The 27,872-nt window shown below is 36.5% G+C and overlaps 1 protein-coding gene across 3 annotated transcripts in view; it reads left to right on the top strand.

The window, feature by feature from the left end:
* The first annotated feature begins 268 nt into the window (after window positions 1–268).
* The window catches only part of PDCD4 (programmed cell death 4), a 28,809-nt gene continuing 1,205 nt past the window's right edge, over window positions 269–27,872 (top strand). The window contains exons 1-11 of one of the 3 annotated variants that reach the window (XM_025880755.2): window positions 269–461; window positions 5,454–5,560; window positions 11,653–11,955; window positions 13,966–14,060; window positions 15,934–16,047; window positions 18,604–18,825; window positions 20,636–20,733; window positions 21,627–21,741; window positions 24,866–24,973; window positions 25,229–25,339; window positions 26,194–26,333. In XM_025880755.2, the coding sequence (XP_025736540.1) occupies window positions 5,518–5,560; window positions 11,653–11,955; window positions 13,966–14,060; window positions 15,934–16,047; window positions 18,604–18,825; window positions 20,636–20,733; window positions 21,627–21,741; window positions 24,866–24,973; window positions 25,229–25,339; window positions 26,194–26,333 (1,349 nt within the window). In that variant the 5' untranslated portion in view covers window positions 269–461; window positions 5,454–5,517. Of the gene's footprint in view, window positions 505–5,453; window positions 5,561–11,652; window positions 11,956–13,965; window positions 14,061–15,933; window positions 16,048–18,603; window positions 18,826–20,635; window positions 20,734–21,626; window positions 21,742–24,865; window positions 24,974–25,228; window positions 25,340–26,193; window positions 26,334–27,872 lie in introns of all 3 variants that reach the window. The other 2 variants (XM_025880754.2, XM_073904210.1) reach the window with 2 other exon arrangements.

Raw genomic sequence — 27,872 nt, 5'->3', positions numbered from 1 at the left:
TGGAGGCAGGGACCCTCCAGAAGCTCAGCATTTAGCTGGGACTGCTGACTGCCCTGGGAGAGGAATGAGTGAGATCAAGGCAGCCTCAGCCTGGTCCTCACCCCAAGGCACTGCCCTATCGCCTACGCTTGTATCCTGCCGCGCCTCCCAGGCTCCCGCCCCCAGCTTCCCGCCCGGCTCTCACTCCCGCCAGTTCCCGGAGCCCGACGCGCATGCGCCCCTTGGCGCCCCTGCCCAGCTTTCCACGTTTCACTTCCCTCCCTTTTTCCTTCTCAGCTCCCGCTCCACCATCACGATTGGCCAGCGGACCTCCTCGCTTCGGCCAATAAACGCCGCTCTCTCGCCCCCGTGTTACTGGGTAGAACAAAACAAAAACAAACAGAGCGAGAGGGGGCAGAGGCGCTCTGAGGCGGCGGTGGAAGCTGAGGTGCGGGGTCTGGGCCGGCGGACTAGGGACGTGGGTGAGCGGCGGCGGCGGCGGCGGCGGCGGCGGCGGCCCGAGGGGTCAGTACCAGTGAGGCGGCTCGCACGCTTGGAACGACTGCGCTCTCTCCCTCAGCCCCGTCTCTCCTCGGAGGCCGCCGCACGTTGTGGGGGGGGGCGGGTAGAGGGCCTGAGGCCGCGGCCGGGTCGGGGCCAGGTCGGGTGGGCGGGGGTCCCGACTTCTTCCTCCAAGCCCCGCAAGCAGGGCCGCGGCCGCCCCAACGCCCCGGGCTGCGGAGGGCGGGCCCCGGAGCGCGGCGGCGCCGGCCCGCCCCCTCCCGGACCCTCTCCCCGCTTAGCCGGGTGTGCGGGGCGCTAGCCAGCGAGGGGCTGCTCCTCATCCCCGCGAAGGCCGAGTTTTCATTTTTACTTTGAGGGGGGACGTTGGGAGGCGTGTTTCTGGCCTGACTGAAATCCTGTGAGGAAGGTCCGCGCCCTCCCCGCCCCCGTGGCCTCCCTGGTGGGCCCCGGCCCGGCGTTCCCAGACCTCGGCCCGCGCTCGGGAGCCCAGGCCCGGCCGCTCCGGCCCAGCCTCCCCCGGGGCCGGCCTGGACTGGGGCCCGCGGGGTCCCGGCCTGCGCCCGCTGCGGAGAGGGAGGCCCGCCGCTGCGGGAGGGGCCGCTCGGAGGCGGACACTTGCCCGCCTCCCCGGCCCTGCGCGGACTTCGGGCGAAGGGTCGCTTTTTTAGTCTTAAGTGAAAATCTCCCAGAGAAAACAAAGACAGGAAGGGAGCCCTCTTTCTGTGAAACGCAGGCCGGCCGTTTCTGCGGCATTCGTCAGTTTGGTGCTGCAGTGTACATGAAGAGGGGTCGTGTGTCCCCCCTCCCCCCAGAGCTTCGAAAACTGTCTGCAGAAGTCAGTATCTCCCGTCTCCCGTGCCCTTGTGAGAACTGGCTATGTAACCAGCAACTGTGCAGTATCTGCAGTGATTAAAACGACCAAAAATGCAGCGTCGTGTGGGGAGAAAAAAAAAAAAGTCACCGCCTGTTTTTACTTGTATTTTTACTTCTCTAAGTTTTAGAATTTTGGCATTCTTACTAATGTAATTTTTTTTTTTAGAAACCACCGTATACTTTTCTAAAAGGGGAGCACTGCAGATGCGTTCTAAATTTAATTATTGGTATTTATGTCCTTAACCTTCCTTCATTGTAGGTTTCTTAAATTCCTTAACTATCTCAGCAGGGATCTTGGAGTTATATTTTGATTGGTTCTTCTGTTGTACTCATGAGAAAGGAAAAATAGTTGCTGGGAGTGCGAAAATAAATGACACTTTGATATTTTCTGTACTGCTTGCTTTTGCATCATTGTGGTTGAATACTTTTAGCTGATTTTATTTTAAGTTGCTAATGAGCTGTGATTGGAGCTCTGGAATGAATACAAATAATTTTCTGGTTAACATATGGTCTAAACTTGACTCCAGAAACTCAGAGTGGTTTATGAGGTATATTTCAGGAAACAGGTTTTTTTTGGGGGGGGGGTGGAGGGTGGGAAGGTGAGGCTCTATCTCCTGGGGGAATGTCATGACATTTGAATACTTCTGATTGTATGTTTCTGTAAAACACATTGAAGAAATGAAAGCTTTAATGTTAGCCTTAATTTTGTCAAACTTCTGTGTATACTTTTGCTTTCTTATTGAAAATTAATTTTATTGTTTAGTTTTAAGGATGTGGCGTTTAGAGTTTTTGCTTTGTTTTTGCTAAGTTTGGGGCAAAAATCTTACGGATTGTTAAGTAAACTGGAAAAAAGCTCCACTACTTTGAAGGGAGGAAAAACATGCATTGTAGCTTTATCTTTCTCTAAATTCTTTTTTTTTTTATCTTTCTCTAAATTCTTAAAATGTCTGTGTTCCTATCAAGTGTGACTGAGTTCTTGATTGCGTTATCATTGCCTAAAGACACGAGGCTTTTTTTTTCCCCCTAGTTAGGATTACTTAATAAAAACAAATATGGTAGGGTGCCTGCGTGACTCAGATGGTTAAGCGTCTTCCTTCGGCTCAGGTCATGACCTGGGTTCGAGTCCCGCATCGTGCTCCCTGCTCCTTGGGAGCCTGCTTCTTCCTGTGCCTCTCTCTGTCTCTCATGAATAAATAAATAAAATCTTAAAAAAAAACCAAATATGGTAAGTTATAGATGATAGTCATACCTAATAATTTTCTTTGCCCAAATGAATGTCTTTTGTGTAATAGTTTAAAATAAATATTATTTTTGGTGTTTGGAAAGTAGTATTTAAAGATTTGATACAAGAGTCTGTGTTTTAATAAGCTTCTGTTAGCCCAAAAAAAGAATCTTCTTGTGGGATATTAAAATCTTGGCTTGAACTTGTGCAAGCAGTCCTGGATTGAGAAGGTCTGGGTTCTGGTTCTTCCATTGAGCTGCTGTCTCTGCTGTCTCTCTTTGGACAGATCACCTACCTTCTCTGAATTTGTTCAGTTGTGTGTAAAGTGGAGTAAATAGCTCAAGGTTGTTCTGAGAGGTACATGAAATAATGCCTGTAAAATTCTCTGAATTATAAAAGGCTTTATAAACATCAGTTATAATTCATTTCCTTTAGTAGCTAGGTCCTGCAGAAAGTATTCTCAAAAGATTCTACTTGCATCAAGTATGAAAAAGACTTTTTAATGTAACTCTAGTTTAAAAAGCTCATACACATCCATAAGACATTTTCACTTTCCTGTAACATGTAACTCATGTAAAATGAAACAGATACGGCATTTTCAGACATGGAGAACACTAAATGCTTAGGTTTGTAAACATTTTTGTTTATATATTTATATGAATTTCTATATACATATCTTTAAGGGTCATTTTTTCTCCCCTAAATCCAGAGTTGGTGGAAATTATGATATTGAAAAATCATTATATAGAATCACTTAAGTCTGTTTATTAGTAGAATTGGAGAGTGGTCTCACCATTTTCTTATTTTCTTAAGTGGTATGATAGCATCCTGGTAGCCTAAGGGTTATGCCATATTAAGTTTATCATTGTAGCATTAAGGTGTGTTTATTTTTGTTTTACAAAATAATACCCTTTTCTGGATCAAAGGACTACAAACTTTTAAGATGTTAAAATAGTTTATATTAAGGAATTTAAAAGTTGAGGGGCACCTGGCTGGCTCAGTCTGTGGAGCATGTGACTCAATCTCCTAGTCATGAGTTGGAGCCCCACATTGGGCGTAGAGTTTACTTAAAAAAAAAAAGTTGAGTCCCAGGAGGCATCATATATATTATGATTAAATTTTCATTAATTTATTCATTTTATATCTTTTTTATGATTTTATTTATTTATTTGAGAGAGAGAATGAGAGAGAAAGCACGAGATGGGGGGAGGGTCAGAGGGAGACGCAGACTCCCTGCTGAGCAGGGAGCCCGATGCGGGACTTGATCCAGGGACTCCAGGATCATGACCTGAGCCGAAGGCAGTCGCTTAACCAACTGAGCCACCCAGGCGCCCTTCATTTTATATCTTGAAAGCACACTGCTAGTGAAATGATTGTGATTGGGAGGGCTTATATCTAACCTGTATGACTTGAACAGATGAATGCTTAAGTACTGTAAAACTATTTTAAAAATATTTACAGAGAGATTCTAAAATCATTTGGTTATACCTTCTGGTAATAGTTTTCATCAAAATATATTTTGATAGTCTTTCAAGTAACGTTAGATTTATATCACTAAGTTAAATAAGATTTCATCAAGACCTTCAGCATTAATAATTTTTAAGCCATTTTGAAACTGAGGTCTATAATACGGAGATGCTAATGCCATTGTACTTATTTCTTTTTTAAAGGCAAGGGCTTTGTTTGTTTGTTTTATTTTTTTGAGAGAATGGGGAGGCACCTGGCTGGCTGAGTCTATAGAGGATGCAACTCCTGATCTCAGGGTTGTAAATTTGAGCCCCATATTGGGTGTAGAGATTACTTTTTTTTTTTTTTTTAAAGATTTTGTTAATTTATTGACAGAGACAGCGAGAGAGGGAACACAAGCAGGGGGAGTGGGAGAGGGAGAAGCAGGCCTCCCGCCGAGCAGGGAGCCCGACGCGGGGCTCGATCCCGGGACTCTGGGACCATGACCTGAGCCGAAGGCAGATGCTTAACGACTGAGCCACCCAGGCGCCCCTGTAGAGATTACTTAAATATAAAATCTTTAAAAAATTTTTTAAAAATTAAAAAAAGAATGGGTTTTTCAGATTATGAAAATAATACTCTCATTGTAGAAAACACCATTTATAAAAATTTCTCCCAGTCTCAAAGTCTTATAACTAATTATGGACACCTAGGTGGTGAAATGGCAGACCTGTCTGCCTTCAGATACGTTGTAGTGTGAAAAATTAAGTCATGTGATATGCTTGATCAAAACTGTTGCTTGCATTTTGTAGTACTTTTTTTTTTTTTTTTTAAAGATCTTATTTATTTATTTGACAGAGACACAGCGAGAGCGGGAACACAAGCAGGGGGAGTGGGAGAGGGAGAAGCAGGCTTCCCGCTGAGCAGGGAGCCCGATGTGGGACTCAATCCCAGGACCCTGGGATCATGACCTGAGCTGAAGGCAGACGCTTAACGACTGAGCCGCCCAGACACCCCATTTTGTAGTAGTTCTTACAATTCATTGGTAGTGAACTATCCAGTATTATGTACATCAGATTAATTATGAGTCCTGGTAGTCCTAAAAAATTTGGAGTATGTATATACTGCTTTAATTTGAAATAAACATGTATATGTTTATACATCTTTTACTTCCAAGTTAAAGGGGTGCTTTGGCACATTCAGAAACATGGGGTTTTTTTTTTTTTTTTTTTTTTTGGACCCAGATATATTTGTCAGGAAGATTGAAACTAAATGTTAATAGTGGCAAACTTTTTCAAAGTGAAGAGAGCTCTTTTTTGAAAAATGAAATTATGTGCTGATTTTTTTTTTACAGTGATTAAATTCAATTTGTCAGTTTGGAAGATACTGAAACTTTTTTCTTTTTAAGGAAACAGATTCCAAGGGAAGACTTCCATTGGTAATTTAATCAGTGCAAGTGACATTAAGGAACAATGGATATAGAAAATGAGCAAATACTGAATGTAAACCCCACAGGTAAGTAAGAATATTTTCAACCTTGACTGTATTGTGAGCATGTTTGAGGTCCTACAAAATTTTAGAAAACATAGTATTAAAACCATCTTTACTTTAAAAACCATCTTATTCATACTACAAGAAAGTGAGTTATATTTTTAAAATCAAGTTTGTGATTTTTTTTTAATATTTATTTGAGAGAGAGAGAGAGAGAGAGAGAGAGAACAAGCTGGGGGGAGGGGCAGAGGAAGAGAAGCTGACTCCCTGCTGAACAGGGAGCCTGACTGGGATCATGACCTGAGCCGAAGGCAGACGCTTAACCGGAGTCACCCAGTTTTATTCTTTTTATAGAAATTCTTCACATGTCCTTATTTTTCTGCCTATCCTTTCACATTCCATACATTCTTATTCTCTACTATTTATAATAAACTGTATTTAACAGAATGGAGAAGAATAGTGAACCTGTTCATTAATATTTTCAAATGAGGTAGTCATTTCTATAATATAAACTATTATTGGTATCTTTGATCTCTTTCCTAATTAATAATTTATATATTATATTACCTATGGTATTTTTCTTGATTTTCCATGATGCTTCAATAGCACATTATCATAAAAATGGTTTTGTGGAATAGAGGTTTAAATGTTGAGTAACTTCAGACAACTTAAAATGTGTTTATAACTTTCACAATAATCTTAATTAGGATTTTGCGATATTCTGAATGGTGAGAGCTTTTCCTATTGGTATATTTTAGATAATTCTTTGCTTTATAATTTTATTAGTATTGAAAAGATCACTGTTTTGTAATTTAAATATATTTATCATACTTCATTTTTTAATACTATAGTATTATTTTTTCAATGAATAATTCATTATGTACAAATTATATAGTTTTCTTTGATCTGAACAGACAGTTTGAAGTTGAAACCTCTTGCCATTTTGTATTTATAAGCCTGATTTAAAGTGTGCTAGAAGATTAGAGTTGGAAAAATTATTGCAGTAATTGATTATTTTGGTGCTGCTATATACAATAGCTATGTGAATACTTGTTTTTAGGGTTATAAATGGGCATCATATTCCTGCTTCATTGAAGTGGGGATGGTAAGAGTATATTTTTAAGAATATATTTCACATATAAATAATTGCTGCTTTTCTGCACTGCCCAGTATGATAGCTACTAGCCACATGTGGCTATTGAGCACTTGAAATGTGACTTGTCTGAATTGAGATGAACTGTAGGGGCAAACACATTCCAGATTTTAAAACTTAGTATGAATGAAAGACCTCAATAACTTCCCCCCTTTTTTTTTCATTGCACTTTTTTTTTATTATGTTATGTTAATCACCATACATTACATCATTCGTTCTTGATGTAGTGTTCCATGATTCATGGTTTGTGCATAACACCCAGTGCTCCACGCAGAACGTGCCCTCTTTAATACCCATCACCAGGCTAACCCATCCCCCCACCCCCTCCCCTCTAGAACCCTCAGTTTGTTTCTCAGAGTCCATAGTCTCTCATGGTTCGTCTCCCCCTCTGATTTCCCCCCCTTCATTCTTCCCCTCCTGCTATCTTTTTCTTTTTTTTTTTTTTTAACATATAATGTATTATTTGCTTCAGAAGTACAGATCCGTGATTCATCAGTCTTCTACAATTCACAGTGCTCACCATAGCACATACCCTCCCCAATGTATATCACCCAGCCACCCCATCCCTCCCACCCCCCACCACTCCAGCAACCCTCAGTTTGTTTCCTGAGATGAATTCCTCATATCAGTGAGGTCATATGATACATGTGAAAGACCTCAATAACTTTTTATATTGACTCTCTGTTCAAAGTCTATAACATCTAGTATATTAAATAAAATATATTAAAATTAATTTCACCTGTTTCTTTTTAATATGGATACTAGGAAATTTAAAATTACATATTTGACCTGCATTATATGTCTGTGAGACGGCACGACTCTTAAGTTTTTATATATTTTGTTTTCTGTCTATAACAAGTCCTAGTTCTTTGAACCCTCTTCTTGATACCTGACCAGAACTACCTTAGTATAAAGGACTTGTAGTTCTTTAATACTTGGATGGGCCTAAGACAGACCTTTGCTGTAAATTCTTCCTGTAGCAGATAGTCCCAAGTCAGACTATTGTATTAGTCTGTTACTTTGGGGAAGTAGGTTATTTGTTCTGACTTTCAGTTTTCTCGTGTATAAAACTGGGGTACAAATGCCCTCTCTGTAGGTTTATTGTTAGGATTAAATGAAATTATAGTGTATATGTGTCATGCCCATAGCACATATTTTGTATGTAACAAATGAAATGTGTTAATATTGTTAATTCTAATTATGCCAATCAGTGGACCATTAATTGAAAACTTGATTGTTGGGCGCCTGGGTGGCTCAGTTGGTTGGGCGACTGCCTTCGGCTCAGGTCATGATCCTGGAGTCCCTGGATTGAGTCCCACATCGGGCTCCCTGCTCAACGGGGTGTCTGCTTCTCCCTCTGACCCTCTCCCCTCTTGTGCTCTCTCTCATTCTCTGTCTCTCAAATAAATAAAATCTTAAAAAAAAAAAATTTTGATTGTTGGCTTCTGTAATACTGTAAGTTAGATTGGTTACTACTGAGATACCAGAGGATTTAGAAGGGGAATTAGTACACAGTGGAAAACAATTTTGAAGTCACCACATTATGTACTCAGGTTTTTTATCTTTTGTATTTTGGTTTTCTTAAAGTCAGATCAGTAGTGGTTATGGAACCCTAAAACCTAGGTAAATATGGGGCACCTACATGGCTCAGTCGGTTAAGTGGCCAACTTTTTGATTTCAGTTCAGGAGATCTCAGGGTCCTGGGATTGAGCCCTGCATTGGGCTCCATGCTAGTGGGGAGTCTGCTTGAGGATTTCTCTCCCTTTCCATCCTGCACCCCCTGCTCGTGTGTACACTTTCTCTCTCAAATAAATCTTTTTTTTTTTTTAAAGATTTTATTTATTTATTTATTTATTTGAGAGAGAGAATGAGATAGAGAGCATGAGGGGAGAGGGTCAGAGGGAGAAGCAGACTCGCCGCTGAGCAGGAAGCCCGATGCGGGACTTGGTCCCAGGACTCCAGGATCATGACCTGAGCCAAAGGCAGTTGCTTAACCAACTGAGCCACCCAGGAGCCCTCAAATAAATCTTAAAAAAAAAAAAACAACAAAAAAAAAACTAAAGTATGAATAGCAAAATACAAAAAAGTAATTGATAGAAACATGGGTTAAAAATAAGCTAATAGATAAAATATACCTAGATGTGTTCTGCTGCAGTCATATGAACATATTTGAAAGGATATTAAAATAGATGAAAATTGTGGGAAATATGTTGAAATTGAATACTTTAGTACTCCAAGTGACAGTTTAAAGTGACATTTTGGGGCGCCTGGGTGGCTCAGTTGGTTAAACGACTGCCTTCTGCTCAGGTCATGATCCTGGAGTCCCGGGATCGAGTCCCACATCGGACTCCCTGCTCAGCGGGGAATCTGCTTCTCCCTCACCCTCTTCCCTCTCGTGCTCTCTATCTCTCATTCTCTTTCTCTCAGATAAATAAATAAAATTGAAAAAAAAGACAAAACAAAAAAAAAGAAAAATATTGTTAAAGTGACATTTAATTGTAATTTGATGTCCTTTATCTTCTGGATGAGTTTAGTGGTTTTCCGTAATTATAGAAAAATGAAAGCAATATGTTTCATGTTTTCTTCAACAGCCTGCTCTTACTTGAAATTCCATCTAACTTGTCTGATCTCTGGTCTTTTTTTCTCCTTCCTCTTAACTCTTCTGCTTTTCTGTCTTTATAATCACTCACTTGTCCTGTCTCTTTAGCTGTCACTACTCTGCTGTACTCTAGCTCTGTATTTTCTGCAGTTAGAATCATCTGAGATTTAAATGTGGATTTGAATCCTGGCCACAATCCTTTTTAGATACGTAACTTTTCTATGAAACATCTTCTGTCTGTAAATTGAAGATAAACAGCTTCATAATAGAGCTTCGTGAAGATTATAGAGCATGTATGTAAAGTGCCTAGCATAGAACCTGGTATCTAGTAGTAACAACGATGAGGGTAATGACAAAAGAAGTTGCACTACTGCTGTGACTACTACTGCTACCAGTAGTTGCAGTCGTTTAGTTATGATGGTGGTTGTGATGATGTCTCAAACTCACCCTCTAACTCTAACTTCCCTGTCTTAGTCTAAAAACTTTTTTAAGACTACATTTCATGCTTTTTCTGTTTAAAAGCTCCTTATTTTTTCTTTGAGCGTCACTTTCTTATTTACCCCAAAGTTATTACCCTTGATCTTTTCAGTTAGTTAGTGAATGGATTATTGTAACATTTTCTCTGCTGGTCTTCCATTTTATACTTTCTTTTTTTCCTAATATATTCTGTATTTCTCTGCTAAACTAATCCCCCCATCACTACCTGTGATACCAAGTTTAAGCTCTGACCATTTGAATGTGGGAATGGTCAGCGATTACTCTGATGATGTAAGCAGGGGCAAGATTATGAAGGATCTTAAGTTACAAGGTAATGAGTTTAAACTTTATTTTGACCCAGTGGGAATATCTTCAAAGAGTTTTCAGTGGGGGCATGTTTTAGAAAATCAGTTTTCATGCAGTTTGGATATGGTTTGAAGATTGAAGGCACAGAGACTAGGAAACTAATGATGTAATTGGACTCTACTTACTGTTATGTTTGTTTTTTGATTACCAGAATGTTCTTAACATTTATACTTTTTGTCAAGAATTATAAAGATTTCAACACATTTGTTTTTTATATGTTCATTTAAAAAATTTTCAGTTTCAACATATTATCTTAAAACATGTTAAAACCTATACACATGGACTTGACACAGTCTAATTACATTTAGGAAATGTAAAACCATTTGAGGGATTCAACTCTGACTTGAGTTAGCCATAATGAACAGAACTCTGGCTCAAGGGTAACTAATCAGTAGTTCACTGACTTAGAAAATTTTCAGAGCAAAGCCAACTGTCTCCATGCCATTGATCTCCACAGATATTTGAGTTGATAGTATGAAGGATACTCTGTTAGGTGCTGAGTACAGAGAAGTACAGGTAAAGGCATGGTTCCTCTTTTGAGGCTTATGACTTACTTGGAAAAGCAAGACTGCTACATAAATTAGAAATAAAGTGGTTTCCGTGATGTAAATGAATGGCGTGTGGGCATTAGGGTTATTGTGGCTAGAATTGTTAGGGAAGTTTTTATGGAGGAAATAAAACTCGAGTATATCCTAAAGGATTTTGGTAAGTGAAAAGAGCAGTGGGGATGACATTCTCAACGGGACCATTGAAACTCCAAATATGTTGCTGTCTTTCAAGGAATAATGTATAAATTTTATGTAGCCTGGAAGATTGTCAGAAGATGATACGTGATACAAGTCAAGTTTGGAGAGGTGAATTAGAGCTTTGAAAGCAAGCTCCCCCCCGCCCCAAAGCTTTACCTTTGAAAGCAATGAATCCTCAACAGATCATTTATTTGCCAAATATCTTTCAGGCTCTTTGGATTAGTAATATTTCCTAAGTGTAATTAATCATGAGTTGTTTGGGAAGTTATTTAAACACTCTCAACCTTAGTTTCCTTATCTGTATTAATGATCCTGTATGTAATAAATAGCTCTCAAACTTGTGGGTAAATGACAAAACATCCAGCACAGTGCTAGTAGGCATTCTGTAAATAATAGTTTATCTTTCTTCTCTCAAGATTCTTAGTATTTTCTTACTATCTCCAATTGCTTAACTCTCTTAGCTCACAAAAGTCTAAAGGTTTTATGTGTGGTTGTATATTAACATAGATTTTATTTTCTGAACATATAATATGCTTTCATTAAACTCTGCTGACCAAAATTCACTTAGTTTACTTTCCGTGATAATGTGAAAAGTAATCCTGTTTAGTTGTCATTTATTAGATCAAATCATATGAAATTGCCAATATGTGACTGTTACCTAAAAAACAGTAATTTCATGTGATTCAACCTAATATAACTTAGGATGATAACTGGTGTAACAGTGGATGATTAAAGTACTTACGTAGTATTTTCTTTCTTCATTTTCCTTTTTAAGATCCTGATAATTTAAGCGACTCTCTCTTTTCTGGTGATGAAGAAAATGCTGGGACTGAAGAAATAAAAAATGAGATAAATGGAAATTGGATTTCGGCATCCTCCATTAACGAAGCTAGAATTAATGCCAAGGCAAAAAGGCGCCTGAGGAAAAACTCATCCCGGGACTCTGGCAGAGGCGATTCAGTCAGTGATAATGGAAGTGAAGCCCTTAGAAGTGGAGTAACTGTACCAACCAGTCCAAAGGGAAGGTTGCTAGATAGGAGATCCAGATCTGGGAAAGGAAGGGGACTACCAAAGAAAGGTTGGTATATTCCATGTCCAAAGAAACAAATAGAAAACAATATGACCTGATACTTAAACCATGGTTTCCTTGTTCTAGGAAGTCAAGAAATTTAAACAATGATAATGTAAGATTTTATGGTTTATGTATGTTTTTACAAAGTAATAATCTGGGGAGCATCCCACTTTTTTTTTAAGTTGAACTTTTTTTCTGGAGGAGGTTGTTTTCTTGAGCAGAACTTTATTTTTTTCAGCAAAATACACATGGATTTTTTTTGTACAGTTATGAATTGTGCATGTATTCACTAACTTTGCTTGAAAGTGGGGTCAGAAAATCATCATACCTGGGGGACTTGGCTGCCTCAGTCAGTGGAGTATGTCAGTCTTGATCTCGGGGTCATGAGTTTGAGCTCCACATTGCAGGTAGAGATTACTTAATAAATAAAAGTTAAAAACAATTAATCATACCTATTTAATGAATGTAATTATGTCCTTGGTTAAGAATATAGGATAAATATAAATTAGATTGGTAATAAGTGGATCAGAATTTTAATGATTTCGTAGATCTGGTTCCGAGTTCATTCGTTTGTTCTTCCTTTTCATTCATTCAATTTAATTTATTAAAAGATTTTATTTTTTAAGTAATCTCTATACCTAACATGGGGCTCGAACTTAACAACCCCGAGATCAAGAGTTGCATGCTCTACCAAGTGAGCCAGTGAGACTCCCCCGCGCCCCCCCCGAGTTCTCTTCAGTTCTCTTGTGGATACTGGAGTGGAATGACCTATTTTTTTTTTTTTAAGATTTTATTTATTTTGAGAGAAAGAGCATGAGTATGGGGAGGGGCAGGGGGAGAGGGAGAGAGAGAATCCTCTAGCAGACTCCCTGCTCAGTGAGGAGCGGGACACGGGCTCCATCCTAGGACCCTGGGATCATGACCTGAGCCGAAGGCAGACACTTAACTGAGGTACCCTAGGAATGGTCCATTTTTTCACTGCTATGTCCAGTGCCTGGAGTAGTGACTAGCAGTTGTAGATAAGTATTTGTTGATGAAGGATGTTAGCTTTGGTCTGTGGTAGGGTTTTGATATAATTTGGAGATTTCACAGCTTCTGAATGGTGTGAACTTCAATTTATAGCCTAGGATTCTTGTAAAATGTTTTTTTGATTGGTCAAAAACTGTTGTTCTTGTTGAATGGCTCTACAACCATTGGTTAGATCAAAATGAATCCTAATAATCAGATTCTGTTTTACTCTAGTCTTGATATAAAATCTCAAAAAAAGTTGGTGATACTGAAAAGTTCCTTAAAAATAATGTAATCTATTAAGTGTTATAAAAATATTTCAATAAATTTATGTAGAAAAACTAGTTTGAAAGTTGGGATTGTTAAACTTCATCTGGTTAGTTTGTGAATAGAAATACAGAGAAATAATGATCAGTGCAGTTAGTGCTTAAATAGCTTAGTTATTCGTAACATATTGCCAGTTGTCAAGTATAGTTTAATGTTTACTATTATATTTAAAGAGTATTTGACTTTGAAACACTTACAGTGGAAACTGTGCTTCTTTGTTAAGTGATTTCACCCTTACTGAGTTTCCTATGCCACATCTTATTGGCTCAACATACGTCTTTTTGTTTTGGTCTTATGAAATATCAAATAAAATTTAGAGCTCAGCTACATTATCACACTTTTGGGGTCCCTGATATACCTAGTTTTCTGATCTTTTTTTGTTTTGTTTTTGCTCTCATTTTAAAGCATCTGCCTTTTTAGTTTTAACTTTATAAGCTATTTCAACTTGATGTTTTAGAAATAGGTTATAAAATATATAATATCTAATCATTACTGAAGAAGCAGTGATCCAAGAAAAAAGGTTTAAAGTATAATTCAACTGGAGAAAAAAACTGGCATAGAAATTAAAATGCAGTTTTTTAACTGTTACTTAATGTCTGAATATCTAGAATTATTTCAGATTTCAGTTAAAATCTATGAACTATGAACTTTGTGTTCTTTCTCAATTCTAAACTTCTTCAGGTGGTGCAGGAGGCAAAGGTGTCTGGGGTACACCTGGACAGGTATATGATGTGGAGGAGGTGGATGTGAAAGATCCTAACTATGACGACGACCAGGTATCAGTGTTTTACTTTATTTTTTTAATCTTATGTTTAAAACGCTAGTAAGTTTTTTGACTTCATGTCTGTAGTTTACTCATAACATTCTTTATCTACACTCTGTGCTGTCAGATCACATATGTGTGATTTGTAGTGTGTGTGTGTGTGTGTGTGTGTGTGTGTGTGTGTGTGTATACATTAGTATCTGTATCTAAATCATACAGGTACTCAGTCCTTTTGGACTTTTAGGTAAATTTTGGATTAGGAAACCAAATGAACTGATAATGATATATGTGTAGTTTCACTTCATTTCTGAAGTGAGTTAAAAGTAGGTCTTTACAGATTTACTTAGGATTATTGAGTTGATTTTTTTTTAAGATTTATTTATTTGAGGTGGGGCGAGGCGCAGAGGGAGAAGCAGACTCCCTGCTGATCAGGGAGCCCAATGTGGTCTCAATCCCAGACCCCTGGGATCATGACCTCAGCCGAAGGCAGACACTTAATGGACTGAGCCACTGAGGTGCCCCAAGTTGACTATTTAAAAAAAAAAAATTTATGTGAGAGAGAGATTGGGAGAGGAGCATAGGGAGAGAATCTTCAAGCAGGCTCCCTGCTGAGTGTGAAGCCCACTGTGGGGCTTGAACTCAAGACCCATCACATCATGACCTGAGCTGAAACCGAGTCAGATGCTTAACCAACTGAGCCACCCAGGCACCCCCAAGTTGACTATTTTTCAATAAATTCTGTTGAGTTAATATGGTTTCTATAGTAATGATAATTGAGAAGAATATATATTCTTTTGAACATCATAAAAGAGTTATAGATACTCGGTTCCTTTTAAAATATTACTGTTCAGGTTGGTAATTCTATGGTAAATTTTATTTTGGGAACATGACTATCTTTTTTCAGTGTTGAGAATGTAAATTTTGTTTTTCTTCTTTTGCTGTGCCTTTTATTCCCATGACTTACTCATTCCATAACTGGAAGCCTGTATCTCCTACTCCCCTTCACCAATCTTGCCCCTCCCCTCTGGTAACTGTCAGTTTGTTCTCTGTGTTTACAGGTCTGATTCTTTTTTTATTTGTTTTTGTTTTAGATTCCACATAAGAGTGAAGTCATGTAGTATTTGTCTTCCTCAGTCTTATTTCACTTAGGTCCATCCATGAGCATGTAAATTTTTAATAGATTTTATAATGAACATATATATATATTTATTTTTTAATGGAAAATTTCTAACTTATACAGAAGTAGGATAGTGTAACGAACATGCTTGTACTTGTCTCCCGGCTTTACCAACTTCAGTAATTAATAACTCATGGTCAGTCTTGTTTTATCCTGTACCTCCATTTATTTTTCCTCTTGTATTCCCCTGCATGCACCGCACACCTCCATGCTCTGGATTATTTTGAAACAAACCCCAGACATTATGACAACTTTTTTTTTTTTTTTAAAGATTTTATTTATTTATTTGACAGAGACACAACGAGAGAGGGAACACAAGCAGGGGGAGTGGGAGAAGCAGGCTCCCCGCTGAGCAGGGAGCCCAATGCGGGGGCTTGATCCCAGGAGCCTGGGATCGTGACCTGAGTCAAAGGCAGACGCTTAATGACTGAGACACCCAGGCGCCCCTGTCACATCTTTTTTAAAGTACTGTCTTTGCATGAGATAATTCATGGTGATGAGAATTTTAGACGGGAAATTACCAGGGTATATGTTAGATTGTTTTTATTCCATATTGTTTGTATATACTTATCTATTTTAGCTAATTGTTGGACATGGAAATATTTCTAAGAACATGAAAAAAAAATAAAGTAAGAAACAAAACAGATTTCAGTTTATATGAATATTTTGTTCATTAATTTATAACTCTTTCACCTCCTTTCCCTCCTAGGAGAACTGTGTTTATGAAACTGTAGTTTTGCCTTTGGATGAAACAGCATTTGAGAAGACTTTAACACCAATCATACAGGAATATTTTGAGCATGGAGATACTAATGAAGTTGCGGTAGGTTTAAAATTGCAAGTATGATTTATTTAATATAGTAAAGAAAACACTATTAAAAGCAGAACATCATATCCAAAATGATCTTGGATCACTGAATAAGTTTAAGCATTTTCTTTTGCATAAATGAATTTCTATGATGGAGTAAAATTTCCGTAATATAGATTAGTTCTTTCCTATTTGGGATGTGATGAGGGCTATATGCCATTTCTTTCCCTGAAAAATGGCACAGTAATATTTTAATAATTTTTGCAATTATATATTTTTGTAATTGATAGTGTATAAAATAATAACAATTTCCAGCATCTGTGGATCTTCTCAAACCTCTTCAGGGATCTCGGTTAAAAATGACTGATTTAGTTCTTTTTTGACATTTATTTCAATGCTCAGGATTAAGATAAAATTTATCTTTGTATTCTGCCCAAAAGAAAAAGAACACAAAGATACAAAGATTTGAATAAGAATGTAAACAGAAACCAAGAGAGTAAATGTGTTTTTTTTTTTTAAGATTTTATTTATTTATTTGAGAGAGAGAGTGAGAGAGAGAGAGAGAGCATGAGAGGGGGGAGGGTCAGAGGGAGAAGCAAACTCCCTGCTGAGCAGGGAGCCCCATGCGGGACTCAATTCCGGGACTCCAGGATCATGACCTGAGCCGAAGGCAGTCGCTTAACCAACTGAGCCACCCAGGCGCCCCAAGAATAAATGTGTTTTTGAAACATAATTTGCATGTGTTTTGAAACATTTCCTGTGTTATGAATTGTTCATAAAGTAAATCTAAAAAGGTAAAATAAAACTACCTAACTAGGATTTTGGACTTAAAGTACTAAAATTGCAACTCTTTTTATTTTTTATTTTATTTTTTTTAATTGCAACTCTTTGAAAGGCTTTTATAATTTACGCTCTTATACTTCAGACTGGGCTTTCTTGGTTTGTCTGATACCATGAGGTCTGACATCCTTAGATTTGTAGGATTTAAATATAAAACAAATATTTTTTCAGTGCATACCATGTGAAGGAATTTGTAATAGGTGATTCCTGCCCTTATGAAGCTCAGTCGTGATATATATAATGTGAAGCCTTCTATTTTAGAGGAAGAGTTTAGTCCTGTAAGGGTAAGCTATTGAAATCCTATCTACCTAGCATGGGACTAGAGGTATACTATGTATTTATTAACTGAGTAGTACTATAAGCAGAGTGTTATGGAAGCATAAAATGGAGAGTAATAGAAAAGATGATTCTGAGCTATGTAAGAATGATAAGAAGTTTGTCAGGGTAAGACGGTTGAAGAGTTTCCCAGAAAGGAGAAGTATCATGTTTAAAAGCAGTGAGTTAGTTGTTCAAGCCCAGTCCAGGACACCAGTTAGGTGGCTGTGACAATAGTTTTGGCACCCTTTTAGTAGTATAACATGGTTTAAATACTCTGAGAACTATAAGTAAAAAGGAAGACCCTCTAAATAGCTTGTAGGGTCATACTGCCTGTGTTCCACTTCCAACTTGGCCACTCCAGTTATATGTCCTCAGCAAATACTTCACTTTTCATTGCTTTGGGTATGATGACAATACCTCCCTGAAAAGGGTTGTTTTGAGTCTTAAATAAGATAATAGAAACTAAAGTGGCTGTTACAATGCTTGATACATTATATACAGTAGTTAGTATTAGCAGCTGCTATTACATTTTTAATAGGAAATTTTAACTTAATCCCAGCATTTAAAGAAATAATTCCACTTAAAAACAATACTTTAAGATCTCCTTTTAAACTTTATATGAATAGTATAAAGTAAGCTTTAGTGTGAAGAGAAAACTTTGAGGAAAAGTAGATTATATATATATATATATATATATATATATATATATATATATATATATATATAAAACGATAATGTAAAATGAGTCTCACCACAAATATTCATAGAATATTCCTAGAAATGAGGAGCGCCTGACTGGCTCAGTTGGAAGGGTATGTGACTATTGATCTTGAGATCATGAGTTTGAGCCCCATGTCAGGTATAGAGGTTACTTACATAAAAAAAAATTATAAGACACAGGATTAAATAATTCCTAACACCAAACTTACTAGGAATATATAGTTTAATCCTGTTTTAGGTGTAATTCACATTCTTTTTTTTTTTTTAAGATTTTTATTTTTATTTGAGAGAGTGAGAGAGAGCACATGAGAGGGGGGAGAGTCAGAGGGAGAAGCAGACTCCCCGCTGAGCGGGGAGCCCGATGCGGGACTCGATCCTGGGACTCCAGGATCATGACCTGAGCGGAAGGCAGTCACTTAACCAACTGAGCCACCCAGGCGCCCCTGTAATTCACATTCTTGAGTTTAGTGATGTTCAGATAGTAAAAGCTTGACAAAGTGGATCAGTATCTAATTTAGATGTACAGAAAGATGTATTTATCTTATCCTACAAAATTGACTGCTTTTCTGATTATTTCCAAAGGGGAAAAGGTAAGGATATATGGATAAAATGCTGAATTTTCAAAAATAAAATTATATTGAATTAAAAGCAGTGACATATACTTTTCAGTTAGTTTTTTTTTTTTTTTAATAGGAAATGCTGAGAGATTTAAATCTTGGTGAAATGAAAAGTGGAGTACCAGTGTTGGCAGTGTCCTTGGCATTGGAGGGAAAGGCTAGTCATAGAGAAATGACATCTAAGCTTCTTTCTGACCTTTGTGGGACAGTAATGAGCACAAATGATGTAGAAAAATCATTTGACAAATTATTGAAAGATCTACCTGAATTGGCATTGGATACTCCTAGAGCACCACAGGTTTGTATGACTCTTCTTTTTATTCATTCTCTCCCCCATTACACTTCAAATTATAGAAATAATACCTGCTCCTAGGAAATTTTAGTAGATAAAGAGGACAAAATGACCCATATTTTTTACCACACAAAAATAGTCCTCTGACATTTTAGTGTATTTTTGTTTAGCTGTTCTTTTCTTTTTCTAATATAGTTTTCATCATACTATAATTTTATATCCTGCTTTTCCACCCATGCTCTGTATAGTTTGTAGGTCATTTTTTTTTTTTTTTTTTGCTGTCTGTATATTTTCTGTTACATGTGGTTAAGCCATTGTATGAGCTAGGATTTCAAAAATATGTAGATTGTTAAAATTGAAGATTGATTTGGCTTGACTGATGTTTATTATAAAAATAATAAGTCTGTACCCTTTTGTAGCTTTGGGAAAATAATTAGAAAATTATGAATTTATGTTTCTATTTAGATTCTGTCCTCAAAGCCTTATACTTTTATTAGATTTAATACATGCTGATACTATAATGTGACTTTCTGGTTTGAAATTGAAAATGTGTGAAATTGTTGCTATTTACTTAACCAAAGTTTTAAATCAAGGTAGGAGCATTTTACTTAAACATTAATTTAGGAATAGGAATAGGTAGGTTAATTCCTAAGTGCTGTTTCTGTTATACTTTTCTATATCAGACAGTAGTCTGTGTAAGGTATTGAGCAATGATTCAGATGTGGACTTTTTTTTTTTTAAAGCTTTTTATTTATTTTTTTTGACTTTATTTATTTGAGAGAGAGAGAATGAGAGATAGGGAGCACGAGAGGGAAGAGGGTCAGAGGGAGAAGCAGACTCCCCGTTGAGTAGGGAGCCCGATGTGGGACTTGATTCCGGGACTCCAGGATCATGACCTGAGCCGAAGGCAGTCACCCAACCAACTGAGCCACCCAGGCGCCCCTTTTTTTTTCTTTTTATAGCAGTACTCATATTAAAAAAATGATTACATAAATTCATATAATGGAATTTTTGAAAAATAAAGGTCAAAAGGAAGCAAGGCCAGCAAAAATAACCAGTTAACATTTTGGTGTTAAATCTATTTTACTTTTTGTGGGTATATATCAATGTATGGTTTTTATATATCCTTGCATTTTTTTGTTTTAAAGAAAATGGAATTATACTGTATATGCTATTTTATAAACTTAATTTTTCTTACACCATAAAATGTGGTAAACGTATTTCCTAATGGCCACATAATGTACCATCTTATGTATCATTTAACCACACCTTTATTGTTAGACACTAAAGTCGTTTCCAATTTTTATAAGAAATAATGCTATGAAAAGGAGTGCCTGGCTGGTTTAGTCTGTGGAACACATGTGACTCTTGGTCTCAGGGTCATGAGTTCAAGCCCCACATTGGGTATGGAGCCTACTTTAACAAGAACAACAACAAAAAGAAGTAATGCTATGAATATACTTTCAGACAGAAATTTCTACACCAAGTTTTCTCCATACAGTAAATTCTTTTAATCAGTTTTTGAGAAAACCTAGTCCCATTTTTTTGTTTGTTCTCTTAAATTTAGGCCATTGGCTTAACAATTTTGATGATATACTATGTTTCAGGCAGTGTGCAGAGATGTTGAGGGGTGAGTTGTGGGAGAGAATGCTGAGCATAACTAGCAGGTGCTAAATAGATGTCTTTGAATATTCCAGTATATCTTGGATATTGACTGTGTAGTTCAGCCAGTCTTCATCATTTATGCATTTAGAAATTGTGTCCTATAAAGGTTTTAGATTTTTTTATATAGCTTTTTTTTTTTTTCTTATTGTAGTTGGTGGGCCAGTTTATTGCTAGAGCTGTTGGAGATGGAATTTTATGTAATACCTATATTGATAGTTACAAAGGAACTGTAGATTGTGTACAGGCTAGGTAAGTAAATTAATTTTTCTACTTAGAATTTCAAAAGAGGGGAAAATTCTACAGGATTTTATTGAAATGACATTTGGATTAATCAGACATTGTGTTTGTCATTTGTGTGCATTCTTCACTGCTAAAACAAAATTGAGAGATTGTTGACATGATATAACAGGAAGAGGACAGTACTATAATGTAGAAGTTTGGGATTAGCTAAACCTAGCTACCTTTATGTCAAACCACTCTTCCCTGGGCCTCAGTTTCCTTATTTATAAAATGGAACGATTGGACTGAGAATATTTAAGGTCTGTTCAAGTTTTTACATTCTGTAATTATTTAATATTCTAGTAAGATGGACAGTTTTAACAAAGGAGCCACATTTTCAATTTTATTTTATATTTATCTGCTACAGTAGTATTAGGAAATAATGTTTTCCACTCTTGTTCTTTGGTATAATTTTAGGCTAAACGTAATATTTGGGAGTCATCCTGTGTGATTTTTATAACTTTGTGGAAACTTAGATTTGGTCTTAGCCATGTGTTAGGTTTTCTCAGGTGTAGATGTTAACTTAATTTTCTCGGACTTCTCAGATCCGAGTGGAATGGTTGCCCTGGTGGGAAGGCATAGATCTATGTAAAAGTTAAGTTTTACACAAAATGTTTCTCCTCAGATGATTAATTTGTAATAAGGTTAGATTTTTGTTGACTGAAAAAAGAAGAGAGTATGAGAACATTAACGTGAAAAGAAACTTTTTTTTTTGTTCCCAACTTTTTATTTTAAAAAGTAGTTTTTTAAAAGACTTTTGAATTTTAGGTTGCTTTTAGGTTACATGAAAGCTTTTAGGTCAGCCTCAAGCATGTCCAAGTTGCCAAAATTATTTATTGTTGTTATTTATTTTTTTTTGGTAGAGCTGCTCTGGACAAGGCTACTGTGCTCCTGAGTATGTCTAAAGGTGGAAAGCGCAAAGACAGTGTGTGGGGTTCTGGAGGTGGGCAGCAGTCTGTTAATCACCTTGTTAAAGAGGTAACTACTGGGTATTGTCTTTAACTTAATTTACATGTATTTCTCTAGGGAAGTAAACTATGCCCTTTAGCTGGTATTTCTGCAGACAAAAATTAGGTTCAGTCTTAAAGCTACACATGGAAAATTGGATAACCTTTGTATATTTGGCTTTATACCCTACTGCTATAAATTATACAAGAATTATTTAATTTTTACTAAATTTTTATGGTTTCCCTGACTTAAAAATAAGACTGAGTTAAGTTAAAAGGGCCTTTTTTCATAGAGGGCTGTATTTGAACCTCAAAGGAATGCCTGAAGTCTTTTCTTATATTGGTGTTTAAAATTTTTCAAATACTGTCAAAGTAAGACTTTCTATTTTATAGTTACTCAGTAAATACATTTTTAAATGAGTAATTTGAAACTGGATACTCTGAGATCATAAGTTATGAATTATGAACACTAGAGTAGATCAGAGTGATAGATTTTTATAAGGAAGTTTGCTACCTGTATGCATGCTTTAAAAGTAAAAATGATTGATTTTTGCATTAAAATGCCAGATTTATTTTCTATGGATCTTTCTTTCTGGCAGTAAAGTAATGCTGTATAACAGGAAACCAGAAAAAGTATTTAATCTTATTTGCGGATTGTTAAGAAAATTAGAAGATTTATATAGCTCATGTGCTTCTGATTTTTGAGTATAATCTTTTCATGCGACTATAGTTTCGATATTTAATCTTTTAGTGATATGTGTACTTAGTTTGGGGGTTAAGGAGCTGAAAGTATAGATTTTGACCAGTTTGCTTTTATATATCTTAAAGTTAGATAACTTGGTGTTTGTAATGTCATGATTGCAACATCTGGTTTTAAAAAATTTTTCAAGTTGTTGGGAAGATTGGGTATAAACACAGTCAAGATACCAGGGCATTTTGGCAAGATTATGACATAAAAGGCATCCCAGTGGGAAAGGAAGAAGTAAAACTTAACTTTATTCCCAGATGACAAGATCTGCATATAGAAAATATGAATGAATGTACAAAAAAACAAAAACCAAACTGTCAATTAATAAATGAATTCAGCAGGGTTGTACGATATAAGATCAATATACAATATTCAGTTCTAGTTCTGTACACTAGCAATGAATGTTTTGAAGTGAAATTAGGAAACAGTTTCTTTTACAATAGAATAAAAAATATTAAAATATTTGGGAATAAATTTAACAAAAGAAGTGTAATTCTTATATACCAACAGCTGCAAAACATTGTTGAAATAAATTAAGACCTAAATAAATAGAAAGATACCCAGATATCCTACATTTATGGATTGGAAGACGTAATATTGTTAAGGTGGTAATACTCAGGGCCTTTGGCTTTCTCAGTTGGAGGAGCTTGTGACTCTTGATCTCAGGGTTGTGAGTCTGAGCCTCACGTTCCGTGTAGAGATTACAAAAAAAAAAAAACTTAAAAAAAAAGATGGTAATACTCCCCTAAAATTAGTATTTTGAGAAACTGTCAAACTATTTTATGTGAATGATCTCAGTCAAAAAATAGTATAAAAGATAAAAATAGTACAAAGATAAAAATTGAAATAAAACTACCAATATGAGTTTAAGGTTCACATTATTTGGATATTCATTTCTTTTTGCATGGAGGGATGAGTTAGACAAAGACTTTTAGAAATGTATACATGTATTTATAATTTATCATTCTCAAAAAAATGCATGGAACCTAATGGGAAACATTTAAATACTTAAAGTTGCATAACAAAGTTAAAAAACTCTAAATGATATAATTTAAATAATAAAATGTATTAATTTACAATTATAAAGTAAAAACATGTTATTCAAGTGCCATGCTTTAAATATTTACCTTCCTAAAGCAGGATAATAGGAATTACTCATTAGGATGTATTCTACTGATAAATTTTACTTTACCTTTCATGAAAATGCATTGCAGAAGTTGAAGTCAAAGATACTTAAATGAGATTATTTACTTCATTCAGCCAACATTCATTGAGTGTGTACTAGGTGCAAAGGTGATTTTAACAGGCAGTGTATTAGGAATAACATTCTTGTTGAAGTTTTTATGCTGGAAAACTTTTTCCTCCTTTTCTCTGGAGCCATAGAGGTTATTGTATTTGAACAAGAAAGTCAGGTCTTGCCTCTTTAGCTACAACTAGAAGCTGAATTACTGATGAACATCTTAGATAATTGGTTTCAAATCCTTAGCTGTAGAGAAAAGAGAAAGTATATGGATATTTTGCTCTGTTATCATCACTCATTTTTTTGGCTGCCAGTGCACTATTATTAAGGTCATCCTGATGGAAGTGAAAGTTTGTGACACCTTATTAAAATATATCTTGAGACTTTCAGTCAGTGCCCTCTAGTGGTCTTTAAAATTCCTTGTTTTACAGTGAACATTGAAGCATTATGGTCACAACTCAGGCCATGTACATCTTAAGTCTACTCCTAGATCTCAGTGATTATTAAGACACACTGAAGCACTGCATTTTCTTTATAATTATGAACCACTTAAAAATTGGGGGTTTACTTTTTTTTAATTTTATTTGAGAGAGAGAATGAGAGAGAGAGAGAGCATGAGAGGGGGGAGGGTCAGAGGGAGAAGCAGACTCCCTGCTGAGCAGGGAGCCCGATGCGGGACTCGATCCTGGGACTCCAGGATCATGACCTGAGCCGAAGGCAGTCGCTTAACCAACTGAGCCACCCAGGCGCCCGGGGGTTTACTTTTTAATTATGAAAAAATATTTGTTGTGATAGTGTGGTGTCAAGTCTGTATGTTCTTACATAGCTGTTTGTGACCTGCTTTGAGAGTAAGTAAATCCTATGGGCAAAAAGCAGGTTTTTTTTTCTTTTTTCTTTTAAGTTAGGAATTCTAGGGGCGCCTTGGTTGCTCAGTCAGTTGAGCGTCAGACTCTTGGTTTTGGCTCAGGTCCTGGTCTGGCAGTTGTGGGATGGAGCCCCACCTCGGCTCTGTGCTTGGTTGGTGTGGAGTCTGCCTCAGAATCGTTCTCCCTCTTACTCGTGTGCACGTGTGCACTCTCTTTCTCTAAAAATGAATGAATAAAATCTTTAAGAAATAAAAAATAAAAACTAGGAATTCTAACATATCTCAATTTTTAAATTTAATAGATTGATATGCTGCTGAAAGAGTATTTACTCTCTGGAGACATATCTGAAGCTGAACATTGCCTCAAGGAACTGGAAGTACCTCATTTTCACCATGAGCTTGTATATGAAGTAAGGTTACTTGATTACTTTGGCATTCCAAAGAGAATTATTAAGTGTTCCTTTTTGTACCACAGTGACTTCATGCTTCTTTAATAGCATACATCTTTTTTTTTTAATTTTAATGTTAAGGGAGTATGTTGTTTTTAAATTTTTATGATGATTATAATTACATATCAGACAAAAGGAATCTGATACATTTTAGGAGCAGTTTCTTTATATGAATTAATGACCAAACATTTGTTCATTCATTCATTCAATTTTTAGGCCATTGTAATGGTTTTAGAGTCAACTGGAGAAAGTACATTTAAGATGATTTTGGATTTATTAAAATCTCTTTGGAAATCTTCTACCATTACTCTAGACCAAATGAAAAGAGTAAGTATAACATTATTTTGAACAATTTTAGGCTCATACCTTAAATGTATAATGATTGAATAAAGATTATGAATTATCAGTGAAATGTTCTTTTAGGTATATTTAATAGTATTGTGCCTGTAGTTGTTTTTTTTTTTTTTTTTAAAGATTTTTATTTATTTATTCATGAGAGACAGAGAGAGAGAGAGAGAGAGAGAGAGAGAGAGAGAGAGAGAGGCAGAGGGAGAAGCAGGCTCCCAAGGAGCAGGGAGCCCGATGTGGGACTTGATCCCAGGACCCGGGGATCATGACCTGAGCCGAAGGCAGATGCTTAACCATCTGAGCCACCCAGGCGCCCAGTTGTTTGTTTTTTTAATGGTTGTGATTGTTTGACCTCTTGTAGCCATTTCTTAAAAGTAACACTTTAGTGGGTTTTTTTAAGATGTGATTGTTCTTCCTCAAGAGTTCTGCTTTTAAAGATATGATAGTTTCTATTTTATATCTAGAAACAAACATGAATATGATCTTTTAACAAATATACTTTAAAGTATTTAATTTATTCCTATTTAAAATATTGGGGAGGTTCTTACTTCCCTTATATTTTTTAAAAGTGTAGTAAATGTATATGAAGTAGTTGGTGAAGAAATGTGTCCAATGTCTGGATGTCTACCTAAACTCTTTTGAGAGAACAATTTTAAAGAAGACATTCTATGACAAATATACCTGCTGTTAATACTTTTCAAGGATCAGATCTGACTTCATTCTAATTTTATGAACAGTTAAGGCCTTAAATGTAGCTTGATGACAGTGATGGGTTGTATGGCATTATGTATTTCATATGGGCTAACATTCTGTATATAATTTTATTGTTTTAGGGTTATGAGAGAATTTACAATGAAATTCCAGACATTAATCTGGATGTCCCACATTCATACTCTGTGCTTGAGCGATTTGTAGAAGAATGTTTTCAGGCTGGAATAATTTCCAAACAACTCAGAGATCTTTGTCCTTCAAGGTACTTTATTACTTTTTTCACATAAGATACTGGCTGAGTGCTTGGGAAGGCTAAGCTCATTTTCTGTCATTCCAGAAAAATTCTGGAATTCTGTCAGAAAAATAACATCTCCCCTAAAGCCTCTCGAGTGAAAATCATCTGTTTTGAATTTATGTAAAAACAAGGGCAAAGCTTATTTTGCCCCCTTGTAAATCTATACAGGGCTACTTCATGAAGCCCTTGTTCACTGGAAGGAAACTAACTTTGTGTAGTAGTTCTGTGTACCAGGCTCTGTTCTAAGTACTTGAAATATTATTTCAGAATAGATATTATCACCAGTAAGAGGAGAAAATTGAAGTTTAAGGAAGTGTAGTATACCTTTCCTAAGGTCACACATGGTAGAGGCCAAGGATGAATCCAGACCTTTCCTGGCTTCAAAGATCTATGCTCATTCCTGTACTCCATGTGACTTCCTTTTTCTCCTTCATGGGATGGAGAATTAAGGCTAACTGGATCTTACCTCATTGGAAAGTGGATGTGTGTGATTCCTTGGAGATGATATATTTGTGCTACTAGAATCTAACTCTTTAGGAGTTGCTGAGTTTTTTTTGTGGTTAAAATAAAGCTTATAATGAAGTTTATACATAGGTATAAATGTTAGTAATAGCTAAACTTGAGTATGGTGTATGTCTGCTTTATGTGCATTTTAAGTTTTTGTGATTTTTAATCTCAAAATTGCAAAGCTTTGTCTATTTTTATTGAAGTTGATTGTGAGAATTAAGTCTTAGAAAAAATAGTTCCTAGTAGTGTCTTTTCCTCTAGAAAGTTTAGAAGCCATTCAGAGAGAAGGAAGAAGATAGAGTTTAATGGCTTTGATAAAAATGTTTTAAAATATAGATCTCTAAAAATATATATAGAGAGAGATCTCTGCTTGGTGATGGCATCATTTATGTGCCAAGTGGTACACATCACTAAATACTGTCAGCTTTGGTAAGGTTCTTGATACTTACTGCTTTGTTCCCCATCTCAGTCTCTAATCTGAAGCCTTTATGTGCAGGAAAATGTAGCTGATTTCCACTTAGACTTAGTATGAAAAGGGGTCAACACCTTGGCACTAGCTTTTTACTTTTCAGCTTCTGTTCAGAAGTCTTAACTGGTCATTTCTATTGTGGCTTTACTCTAACGATCAGTTGAGGAGATACCTAAATGTTCTTTGTTTGCCGTAGAATTGTGATTTTTTATCCTCTACCCATTAGCTTATTTGGGTGAAGTGCACATTTGTATGTGGTCTTGAATGCTTGTGCATGTTGGTTTATGGTCAGAGAATGAGGGCTAATCCTGAGCAAACTCTGTTTTCCACTCTGCTTTAGGCTGCTGGTCAACTATTTCTCCTGGGTTGTTGGCTACTGTGTATAGCTACATATACAGTATAAGTGTGGTTACATTATGAAGCAAGGGCTCTTGAGTTTGAAATAGTAGGAATTCCAAAATGGGGCAGAGACTGCAATTAATTGGATTCTGATTTGTTTTTGCAAGTACAAGTTAATGGCTTTTCTACAT

Source organism: Callorhinus ursinus, unplaced genomic scaffold (assembly GCF_003265705.2).
Source record: "Callorhinus ursinus isolate GAN/ISIS: 27379988/994484 unplaced genomic scaffold, GSC_fseal_2.0 scaffold20, whole genome shotgun sequence".
Classification (NCBI taxonomy): Eukaryota; Metazoa; Chordata; class Mammalia; order Carnivora; family Otariidae; genus Callorhinus; species Callorhinus ursinus.
The sequence above is the reverse complement of the archived record's forward strand: the minus strand, read 5'-3'. Positions and strand labels throughout refer to the sequence as shown.